We start from the raw sequence: 12,448 nt of genomic DNA on the forward strand, positions 1-12,448 counted from the left end.
CGACCAGTCGACCACTACCAACCACTAAGCACCAGGATGGTGTTCGTGGTTAGTGGTTGTTGCCATATCAGCCACGAAACCTTCGTTGTAAGCATACAGGTTGGCCTTAACACGTTTTACAGTGTTGGATTAACGCATTAAACAAGTTGAAATTGACCCTAACTTTACCTTTTCGATATCCAGATTAAGCCACTTCGAATATCATTTTCACCACCTGACGTGTTCAACTCCCCGACAATCGGCTCGCCACAGGCGGATACCCGCCACACGCCTTCGTGTGCCATCCTCCATAAACAACACCCCCTTCATATTCAAACACACGATTCAACTCTTGCTACTCCATCTTGTCCACAGCGCATCTTCAATTTGCAGAGGTACGCAGTTCTTCTCATCTACAAATCAATCTCAAATAAAATGCCAAAAGTCATATAACTTCGCTAACAGTTTACGCCATTTTTGAATCGCTGCTTGTGTTGAATTTGCATAAACTGAGGTTGATTTTTAGTGATTTAATTCTATGCTACTGCTTAATTTCACACGCACTTAAACTTTCCACCTTGTTCAAAACATTTTGGGGAAAGATTAAAGATTAATCCCTTCATTGCGATATATCATGTTAACAATTCCCTGAATGCTGAATCGTTTTATGTTGCATAGTTTGTAATCAATTGCTGAAAGTCATGGAACATGAAGAAAAACAAACCCTAAATATCTTCAACCATCATTAATCAGAGATGGATTTTCTTTTTTTACCAGGTCATTACATCAACATTGAGATTAAATCTTTCGAGATCAGCTCCTATGGATGAAAATGTCGATACGACAAAGAAGAAATCGATTGGCAGGTAGCTTAAACACTATTACTTCAATTCATGGTTTCATATGAGATTCTGTCTTATAACCATTTCTAAGATCCGTTTGTTTTTTTGCATCTTCACAGATCTTCCTTGAGCAAGAAGAATGGTGCAAAGGTTCATAGGAAGATTCATAAAGCAGAAAGAGAGAAGCTGAAACGTGACTATATGAATGAACTATTTTTAGAGCTCACAAAAGCTCTAGGTATGGTTTTCGATTCTAGTCTACTTTCTTCTTATTTATGGTTGATTTTTTGTTTGTAAAGCTTATTCTGTTTGTATACAGAACCAACTAATCAGAACAATGGAAAGTCTTCTGCATTGACCGACACTATTCGAATTCTCCGAGACCTCATAGCTCAAGTCGAATCTCTTAAGAAGGAGAATTCCGTCCTTTTAGCCGAATCTCAATACGTAAGCTTATATGTTATAAGTTATAACTCTATTCTTTTATCCTAAACATATTTTTTCCCGAAGGCATGTGTGGGACCCATCGGGATAACGTTTTCAGTTTTCATAAGTGCTACTTGTTTATTCTTATTGAAAACCAGAGAAACCACATTTGATGGAATGAATTATCATATATATAACTTACCCTTATAAATATCTTGGATATGAACGAACAGGTTGCTATTGAGAAAAACGAACTAAAAGAGGAAAATTGTGCCATGGAAGCCCAAATTAGAAAGCTTCAAAGCCAGATAGATCAAGCAGCGGGGACGGTTGTGGGGCCCGTATTCGTAGTGCCCGTACAGAATGACCCGAAGCTTTACAACGAACCCAAGATTGGGTCCAATGTGAGCAAACCACATGCTCGATACCCGTTGCCTTCTGATTCATGGCCATTTAATATTCTTTCAGAACAGGCAAGAACAGATTAGAATGGAAGTGATTCTTGTTTTTATGGTTAGTGAGGTTTGTTTAATCAAGTGAAATATTATGTAATTGGGGTTGTAAATCTATTTTTTTCCCACAAAAAGTCCAGTTGAATCGCTTTGAATTCAGGATTCAAACTCACGTGTGTCCGACTTGATTGAACCGATAAAATAAACGCTTCGAAAGCTTAGCAGGGTGTCTATAATATAATCTAAGTCTAGTATAATAATAACTTTAATACCAAAAATTAATTGTTACAAACTCATAATAATCGATCACATAAGTAAATCAAATTAGCTCAATGATAAACATAAAACATATAACAGCATATATAATTATGCAAAAAACAGATAAACAATTAACATGTATAGACAAATAAACATCAAATTTTACTTGAATTAAAATTAATATTTATGACGTTAAATTATATGTTTGAAAGAAAAAAACCATCAAAGTTTACTTGAAAATTGAAATTGGACAATAGTGGTTAGTTGTTACTACTCTACACATTTTTACTTTTAGTCCTTTTTTTTATGATAGTGGAAACTCTTCTTGCATGTCCATATTAGGCCATGCGGTATGCGTCTAATGCATAGTACGTTATGCCTATGTTGCATATGTTATAATATATGAAACCCACATATGTTATGTTGATGCCGACTGCGGAGTGCACTGGAGGACCAATTTTCCAACAAGTTACCAACAGTCATCGATGTGGTGGTGTTTTCACTTTTGAGAGAACGGAGCACCGAAGTATAGAATTGGATGGAGTGTAAGCGGTGATCAGTGGTGGCCGATGAAGTAGAGTGGGTAATAGAGTAGACCGGAAGAGGCTACATGGAGGTGAGAGGCGAAGATGTGTGTTTTGGAAAACCTTTTTTTAGGAAATACATCTCTAAGAAATCAATTTTCAGAAAACCCATATATATGAGAAATGGATTTTGCTTTATGATTTTCAAAACCACCATCGTTAACCTTCGACATTGATTTTTAGATTGGGGTTCCTTACATAGAGTGGTGTGGTGGATGCCAGTGGCAGGAGCAACAGATGCTGGTGGCGTCGACTTTACACTCATCGACGACATGGAGTGAGAAGGCGTCAACGAGCTGGCGGGAGGGGAGAGGCAGTGGATAAGATAGTCGGAGGTGAAAAGTGTGGATGTGGGAGAAAATGTTGGATATGGAAGTGGGAAGGATTAGATTTAGGTTATTTTCCATTTTTATTTTTGATATTTATATAACTATAATAAATAAATAAATCCTTAAAAGGGTTCAAAGAAGAAAAAATTCGTCAAATAACCAAATATAAGGAGGAGATTGAAGAATTTAACCATGAAAATCTGATTTTTGGAGAATGACCGCGAGATCCACAGGGGGGGTTCTGCGGATCCCTTTAACCCTCTGCGGAAATGAGAATAGTAACGAGGAAATTAGGTGACATGACTAAAAGACAAAAAAAATCGTGGATATCATGGCTCCGCAGAGGTGGCTCTGTGGAAATCTTTGCTCCTCTGCGGAAGTGTAAAGTCTCTGAGGAATTGTATTCCGACAGATCCGCAGAGCCCTCTCTGTGGATCCCTGTTACACCTCTGCAAAAATGTTTAGTTCTTTGCGGAAATGGTAGTTGTAGTCGTGTTTAAGCATTAATTGACATTTTTATATGTTTCTTATAAGTTATTATCGTTTTTTACGACTTTTAGTTACTAGAAACGAATTTTGTTTTTTTCATTTTTATGAATGCTTTAATCAGTAGAAGTCGTTTTTTCGTTGTCTTTGTGGAGAGTGTTTTGTAAAAATGAGTTTTATTATTCTATGTATGGGAGGGTTGTGGCAGTCAGTTAATGGAAATGAGGTTTACGTTAGAAATAATGTGAAAAACTATGGTTTAAATCTTCCTCCTAACCTTGACCATCTGATGTTATTACAAATGGTTAAAAATAAGGCTGGTGTGTTTAATTGTCATATATCTTTGTCTTTTAAACACCCGGAGTATGGGTATGTCATGGAGCTTGCAGATGAATCAGATATAGTTCACCTGAGACATGTAATGTTTGAAACAAAGTAGACAATGCATTTGTATTTATCGGTGGTAGGTGAAGAAGTTGAAGAACAGCCAGTGGTGAACAACCAGTTTATTGGAGCAAAAAGTAGTAGAGGTCGTGGAGAAAGACATTCTGGTGGAAACCGGTCCAGGGGACGAGGAAATGACATGGGAGTGGGTTATGAAAAGAAAGCTTCAGTTGCTGATAAGTTTGTATCAGATAATGATAACTTTGTATCAGATAATGATAATGAACCAAATTTGCGCATGACAGAATTAGAACATCAAAATTTATTTGAGTTTGGAGAAGTACCCGATTTTGATGATCGATTATATGATGAAAAATCAAATGAAGGCTAGTTGGAAGATGAGTACACGCAACGGAAAATTGCTTTTAATCCGTGGTATTGTAATCCTCCTATTCCTGATTGTCCAGAACCTATTCTTGAACTAGGACCATTTCACAGTTTAGGTTTGAATGATAAAATATTTGTGAATCAAACCTATAACACCAAAAAAGACCTAACATCTTCTGTTAAATTCAAAGTGGTTAAAGAAAATTTTCAGAGTAAGGTACAAAAATCAAGCAAATCTCGGTACGAGGTTGTTTGTTTGCACGAAAACTGTCATTGGCGTTTATATGCAACTGTCATTAAAGAAATTAAAATGTTTGAAATTAAGATGTTTAATGAGGAGCACACATGTTCTTCATTACTTATACACCCAAATCATAGACAAACAACTAGTGAAGTTGTGGGAACCATAATACATGACATTACAGGTCAAGGTAGTTTGAGAGTTTGGAGGCCAAAAGATATAACTAGAGATATGAATGCGTTGCTGGAAATTAATTTGAATTATTCATAAGCGTGGAATGCTAGAGAATTTGCTATGGGATTGATGACGGGGACCCCCAAAGAAAGTTTATCCAAACTTCCAGTTTATTTTCACAACTTGAAGAAACATAATCCTGGGATTGTGGCGTACATACAAACTGATTTGGAGGATCGCTTCGAGTATTGTTTTTTCGCTATTGGATGCACGGTAAATAAATAAATTAAATTTAAAAATTTGTAAATATATAGTGTTTATAAACAAAATAAATTGTTAACGTATTCATGCTTTTTACAAAATTGTTGCAGATACGTGCTTCCAAAGGGTTTTGTAGAAAAGTTATTGTAACGCCTGCAGATACGGGCTAGTCAATTTAGAGACAATAAACGTCAAAAATGACTTTTTGATAGAAGATTATTTAGAATTAATAATCTTAACCATGTTATAGTATATGTCACAAGGGTACCATACATATAAAGAACACTGAAATTCGAGTTATAACGAAAAAGTTATGACCCGTCGAAGTTTTACGGCTAAACCGGCACGACACCGCGTAACGTAAAAAGTGAATTTTTGATAAAATACTTTTTAGCCATAGCAACCTTAACAAAAGTCGTAGTATACGTTAAACCGAGAACGTGCATAAAAAGAACGTCCAAATCTGACTTCGTATGATGAAGTTATGATTCTTCTAAGATTTAGCAAAATAGTGCACAGCTCGGAATTCGAATTTTAGATCGACCGGTTTTTAGCCGAAACAATATAAACAAGAATTGAATATCTCGTTAATAGGAGCTCAACGATATAAAGACAGATGAAAACGGAAGTCGGATGTCAACATTATGAATTTTTAACGGACTTTCCCAGTTTAAGTCTGTTAAAATATAACTTTAAAAATAGAGTTAAAACTAGCCGACAGAGTCTAAACAAAAGTTGTAGATCACGTCGCTACCTACGCATGGATATAAAGAATGACGAAAACGGAGCTCGTATGCGAAAGTTACGGAATTTAGAAGTTTATTAATTTATAGAGAAAGCGAGGCTGACAAGTGGCATAGATCCGAGCCCTCGCTTTCCATCCACGGCTTCGCATGCGGTGCCGACACTTGGCCATCGTACGTGCAACGTAGCTCCTCATACACGCAACATACTGAGTACGCGCATCGTACTCCAAAGTTACGCCCAGCGTAACCGAAGCCTCGAGCCTATAAATAGATGCGAGGAGCACCCCATTTCTTCCCACCAAAACCCTTCTTTCCCTCTCAATACTCCCAAACTGTCCCTACCACTCCCTAGTACTTCCCAAGTGTTAGAGGCGAGTCCCAGAGCGCCAAAAGGCTCCGATAAGAAGAGCTTTCGACTCAGAATTTTACCGTGCAGAGCCCGGTTCTTCGCTAAACTCCATTGTAAGTGAGTTATGCTTACCCTTCTTTAAGTATAACTTATATATAAGTTCATTATTGTTATTATGAACTTATAAGCAATATATAAGCTAATTATAATAAAATATAAATTATACAAAGTATTATTATAATACCTTTTAACTGCTCGCGGTACGGGGAATCTGGTTTGAAGGGTCGCATAGGGTTGTTGGATTTCAGAACAACTTAAATGCCAAAATGGTCCTGCCCTCCGGTGTGTCATGTCTGGCCCTGTCTGTACATAGTAGTTGAAAAGTATTGTTTAACACTTATAAAACAATATCGCTCGTAGACCTTGAGTTAATTAGTCGCAATAAATATTAGACTAAAACTTAGCAAAAATAATGTTAGGTTTCGTCGAAGGAAAAGATGATTGTTAGAAGCGAAGCGCTGTCCGAATTTCGAGTCATCACTTTAACAAGTGAGTGCATTGTTACTTTCATATTACACATTGATATGAAGTACTTAATATAAATTACGTGCTATGTGTGCATCTTATCTGTGTTCTTGATATCTATACTGGATGAACAAAATATACACGTTTTACTTGATTTAAATTATATGTATTTTATACCTATAAGTATATTGGGTAAATATGGGTAGATGAAAGATGAGATGATTGATGAGAGATGAAATATGATATAGATGATGAGAGGTGAAAGATGATAAGAAGCTTTGACCCAAACGATGGCCCAGTCATCTAGCAGAGTATAGATGACAGCCACATACTATTCTAAACAGTCGAGTGGAACGCTAGCAGGCTCGCAACCTGTAGGTGTTGTGAACGATATGTTCACCAGATGTACTCTAAAAACCCCAACAACTATGGACTTAGTGCCTTACAAATGAACGTTGGCAGCTATGGACTTAGTGCCTTACAAATAAACGTTGGCAACTATGGATTTAGTGCCCTATAGATGAACATTGGAAGCTATGGACTTAATGCCTAACAGATAACATCGGCAACTATGGACTTAGTGCCTATTATATAAACCCTGACAGCGATGGACTTCGTACCTATTCCTTAGGACAATCTTTAGGAATAAATATTGAGGAATAGATGATTCTTAGGTAAGATACTTAAGAATAAAGAAGATAATGAGGATGAGTAATTGGGTTAATTGTTTGATGATGAAACATAATAACTTTATTATTGTGGGTTGAAAAACCCTATATACTCACCAGGTTTCCCAACCTGACCCACTCAGTTTATTTGTATCACATGTGTCGATACGAAGCTACATTACAATGAGATATTAACGGAGATGTAGATCATTAGTGTAAATGAATGAAAGGTCTGTATATACTTATGTTTCTGTATTAACAATGACATCCCAAAGTTATAATATAAACTAAATACATTTCTTCATAAATGCTTTGATAATATATTTTTCATGTTTTCTGGGAACATATTCTGCATGTGTCGATACGAAGCTACATTATAATGAGATATTAACGGAGATGTAGATCATTAGTGTAAATGAATGAAAGGTCTGTATATACTTATGTTTCTGTATTAACAATGACATCCCAAAGTTATAATATAAACTAAATACATTTCTTCATAAATGCTTTGATAATATATTTTTCATGTTTTCTGGGAACATATTCTGCAACATATTTCTTTAAAATGGATACTCTGATTTTTAAATACGCATAAATAAATTTTTTAAAATGACCGAGAATTTGGGGATGTCACAGTTATTATTATGGATGATGCCCATATGAAGGGAAAGTAGAATATTGCATGCAGTAGCCATGGATGGCAACAATAAGATATTGCCTATTGGGTATGAAATTTGCCCAAAAGTACAGATTCTTGGACATGGTTTCTTGAAAAACTACATGAATGCATTGCTGATTTGGAAGGTCTGACATTGGTGACGGATAGGGCTGCATCAATTACCATAAGTATTCAAAATGTTTTTCCAAATTCTCAACATAGCTTGTGTGGTTTTCATCTAATAGAAACATAGTGCACACCTTTGGAAAAAAAAATAAAAAAACAACAATTTTGTTTTGGAAGCTTGTAAGAGTTTACAAGACCACTGAGTTTGAAGAATATTGGGGGAGACTCTATACTCTTAGACTAGATGTAGCGGCGTACCTTAGTCAAATTCCACGTGATAAATGTACTACATCACATTTCCCTACCATGAGGTACATATTACTTGACCTCAAACAGTGCAAAGTCAATAAATGTTGTATCAAAACATGCAAGGAAGTTGCCTATATTACCATTTCTTGATTTCTTCCACGCACTTATGCAGAAATGGTTTTACCAACGTCGGGTGGCTGCAGGTATGACTAAAATTTTTTCAAATTATATGAGAAATGTCATATATAATGATATATCATTGTTTCAACAGAAAAAGTACAACAATACTTACGAAGTGGGCCGAACCTATGGTTAAAAAAAATAAAGACGGGATAACAGGATGGTCGGTATTTGGTGTTGACAATGCAACATATCAAGTCCATGACTTCAAAAGTGGTGACATAGTTGATTTGAGGAAAAAGACTTGTTCTTACAATTATTGGCAACTAACTGGTTTGCTTTGTGGTCATGTGATAATGGTTTTAACGCACTTGAAAAATGAAAATTGTGGGCATATGGCTATAGATGCTTATGAAATTGAAACGTGTCGAAGAACGAACGAGGAGGCCATCTACCCCCTACCAGAACATCGTGATTGGGAGGTTCCTAATGACCTTATGGTTGTTAAACCTCCTGTAATGGAAATACATCAAGCGGGTAGACCGAAAAACACTAACCGTATCCCCTTACAAGGTGAGGAACAGAAAATAAGAAGATGTAGTAGATGCCATAGTACAACACATAATGCAAGGATGTGTAAGGAAATTGTCCCAAAGAAGCAAAATGAAAGTAGAAAATGTAGTGGGGGTTCAGGAAGTGGGACAAAAGCGACATAAGACGAAGGGACGCAAGCGATAGAAAACCAATGGAAGGAGGAGGCAGAAATCCAAGGGACGCACGAGACAGAAAACCTAGGGACGCAAGCAACAAAAAACCAAGGAATGTAAGACTCACAAAACCAACGGACGAAATACGAAGACAGAGAATACTTTCCATGGTTCAATTTGAATGAATGAAGTTTATTTTAAAATCTGTTTATTATGAAGTTTGTATAAGACAAAAAAATTTAGTATTCCAACAAACTTTTGCATTACTATTTCATCAACTCCGCAACAAAGTAGTGTTAATTCCGCAGTACTATTTAATCTACTCTGTATCAAATAGTGTTATTTCCGCAATAGTAATATTTTATTATATTAAATTAAGGTTTCATCGGTAAGGATTTTACTATAAAATCACTTTATAATGCGTATCATTTCATCTACTCTGTACCCTTTCTTCAATTCATTTTTTGGAAAAATTACCCCTCATATTTTCATTCACAATGGGTTCCAGACCATGGAGCGCTGAGGAGAACCAACGTCTAACTCATGCATATATTAATGTGTACAAGAACATCAGTGTGAATGATCCAAGTTTTTGGACCCGTTTAAGCTATACCTTCAACGCTGACCCTCAAACCACCGCAGAAAACTATCGTAACACCGTTGATATCACAACAAAATGGTATGAAGTAAAAACAAAAATCTTGTTATTCAACGATCTTTATAACAAAATTGATGACACACGGCTGAATGAAGACGAGGAAGTGATCTTGGAGGCGACGAAAGAGGAATACAAATCCATTAGCGACGGGTCGGAATTCGAGTATGAAGCCCCTTGGAATCTTATAAAAGATCTCATGTATTTTTAATTTGTATTGCGTTTGTAGTAGGTTATTTTTATGTACTTGGTTTTTATTAGGTTATTTAGATGTATTTGGTTATTATCAGGTTATTTATATGTACTGCTTTGTATCAGGTTATTTTTATGTATTTGGTTTTATTACGTTATTTACGAAATACATTGAGTTGGTTGATACTTTATTTCATGGAACAGAAACTACACACACTACAAATACATGGAAACAGAAAACACAAACATTAAAAATAATAAGATAAAGCAGTAGCAAACATTCCATAAACATTACGCATAAAACACTACCGTCTACATGAAATACTGGTTTTTTAACCACATTCCGAACGTTCTCATATTCGAACTCACTTCCTTAACGATCCATCATGTAATGATCTTTAACAACTTGTAAAAGTTCTTCATCGTCTGCGTAATAATATGGCCTATTTTAACATAATTATACAATCGATTGAACCATGTGATTTTTTCCTTTAATTCCATCCACTTACTAACAATATTTTCTTTAAGCCGGTGTTTTCCTTCTTCCATCTCATGGTTGAACAAACCTGTTATGCGCGTCCTTTAATCACCTACAAGGAAATGAGGGGGAGCTATTGGTGTTACACCCTCGTAAACGTTCGTCCAACATCGTGTTAGGACCATCAGTTATCTTGTCGTCCATGGACGTGGAACATCGGACGATGTCGCTGCATTTGAAGAAGTTGGTACATTGTAGGCCATTTTAGAATAATAGTGTGAGTTTATTGAAGAGTAAATGATTACTTAAATAAGAAAAATGACTGTTAGTTGGCTCTGTGGACTAAAAAACAGCTCTGCAGAATGAGAAACAACCATGCAGTCTGAGCAACAGCTCTGCGGTGACAAAAAGCTATGCGGAATGAGAAACAGCTCTGCGGACTGACAAACAGATTTGCAGACTGATAAACAGGTTTGCGGACTGACAAACATCTATGCGGAATGAGAAACAGCTCTGCAGAATGAAAAACAGCTCTGCGGATTCCCAAATAGTTATGCGAACTAACAAACATTTTTGTGGATTCCCAAACAGCTCTGCGGGTTCCTAAAAAGTTCTGTGGAATAATGAATACGGATTCCATTTAAATTGGACAACCATTTTCATTTTTAGAAGTTGTCGAAAGTTGTCAAAATGAGTTATTCAATGAGGTATTAAAAAAAAGTTTCTCCAACCTACCGATTTTCTTTCATAATCTGCAAAGAACCAATCCTAACACCTTCACATGCATTAAGAAAGATTTGATAGATCATTTGTAATTTTTTTTGTGGCATTGGGATGTGTGGTATGTAATCCTTTATACTAAATTTTTTATTATTTGAAGTTATTATATGCCTAATATTCTTATCTTTACTTGCAGATTCGTACGTTTCTCACGTCTATGATATCAATCATATTCGTTAGTCACGTACCCCTAATTGGGATGTACATAACATCCATGTACATTGCAGTTGCTTTAGATGGAAATCATGAACCCCTTCTCATAGCATTTTCTTTGGGAACCATAAACTGTGACGAGTCCTGGGTATGGTTCATGAGGAGGCTGAAAGAATGTTTAGGTGACACTACGGAAGTTAGTTTCATAAGCCATATATCTGAGTCCATAGACTTTGCAGTTCGGAGAGTCTACCCCGATTCATATCATGGCTATTGTTGTAAAAATATAGCTGAGAAAATACGGGCTTCCACCGGAAGCAATACAGTTTTTGAGCAGTTGTTCTGGAAGACATGCAAAGCGTATAATGTGTCTGATTTTTATGCGTGTTTGAACAGCTTACAAAATGAGGTTAATGGGAATGATCTTCACTGGCTTGACAATATTGCCATTGCAAAATGGGTACGTGCTTTTTTTTCCCTAAAGTACGTTTTAATGTGAAATTCATTGACATTTCCGATGTCGTGAATTGTATAAGAACAAACAGGCATGAGTTACTAATAACGACTATCATTCAAATGGTCCATGACTCGATGCAAGGAATGGATGTTCAATGTGCTGCATTATGAGGTAATAATGAAATGTTATTATACATTATCACATCATAATTTTTATTTGATGATTCAGTTAATTTCAAAGGAGAATTTCATGGTCTTCTGACCCTTATGCACTTAAGGTGCTTCAAAATAGATTTATCCACTTCGATGGTTGTAGGGTTAGGCATATTGTTAGCGACAGATATGAAGTGAGTAAGTATTTAACCACCGAATCCATGCAATTAGAACATGGGATTTGTACTTCCAGAAGATGGAAAAAAGCGGTATACCTTGTGATCACGCTATAGCATCACTACAAAGGCTTGAAATTGAAGAAATCCAACAAATGGTAAATTTAAAGTTAACTACTGCAATGTATCAAAATGCTTTTCAAATTGAGACGGTGAATCCTATTCCAATCCTTATGCATTGGGAAATACCAGTTGAAAGTGTTGTCGTCTTACCTCCACGAAAATTTACTTGAATTGTAATGTATGGATCACAACAAATATTAGTTTGTTTTCAGTTCTATGTTAACCTTAGTTTTGGTCCGTTGGCGTTGTTTACTTTTTAATAAATAATGTTTACCTTTAATAAAAAATGTTTACCTTTTAATAAATAATTGTAATGTATGGATCACAACGT

General features: G+C 35.9%; 1 protein-coding gene across 2 annotated transcripts; it reads left to right on the plus strand.

Moving 5' to 3' along the window:
• Positions 1 to 260: 260 nt before the first annotated feature.
• LOC145169514 (transcription factor BHLH062-like) lies at positions 261 to 1,858 on the plus strand. Of its 2 annotated transcripts, none has more exons than XM_079088057.1 (5): positions 261 to 374; positions 757 to 845; positions 941 to 1,059; positions 1,141 to 1,268; positions 1,481 to 1,858. In XM_079088057.1, the coding sequence occupies exons 2-5, from the start codon at positions 802 to 804 to the stop codon at positions 1,733 to 1,735; spliced, it is 546 nt and encodes a 181-aa protein (XP_078944183.1). In that variant the 5' UTR covers positions 261 to 374; positions 757 to 801; the 3' UTR covers positions 1,736 to 1,858. The 2 variants fall into 2 exon arrangements, with proteins under 2 accessions (XP_078944183.1, XP_078944184.1); XM_079088058.1 differs by lacking the exon at positions 261 to 374 and adding an exon at positions 378 to 493.
• Positions 1,859 to 12,448: the final 10,590 nt, after the last annotated feature.

Source organism: Lactuca virosa, chromosome 4 (genome assembly GCF_052849685.1).
Source record: "Lactuca virosa cultivar CGN04683 chromosome 4, Lactuca_virosa_CGN04683_v6, whole genome shotgun sequence".
Taxonomy (NCBI): domain Eukaryota; kingdom Viridiplantae; phylum Streptophyta; class Magnoliopsida; order Asterales; family Asteraceae; genus Lactuca; species Lactuca virosa.

Excerpts from the sequence above, each read along its gene's own strand:
- LOC145169514 (XM_079088057.1), top strand. The coding sequence starts at position 802 with ATGGATGAAAATGTCGATACGACAAAGAAGAAATCGATTGGCAG. Across the intron at positions 846-940 it reads AAGAAGAAATCGATTGGCAG|ATCTTCCTTGAGCAAGAAGA; the intron begins GTAGCTTAAACA and ends GCATCTTCACAG. Across the intron at positions 1,060-1,140 it reads AGAGCTCACAAAAGCTCTAG|AACCAACTAATCAGAACAAT; the intron begins GTATGGTTTTCG and ends GTTTGTATACAG.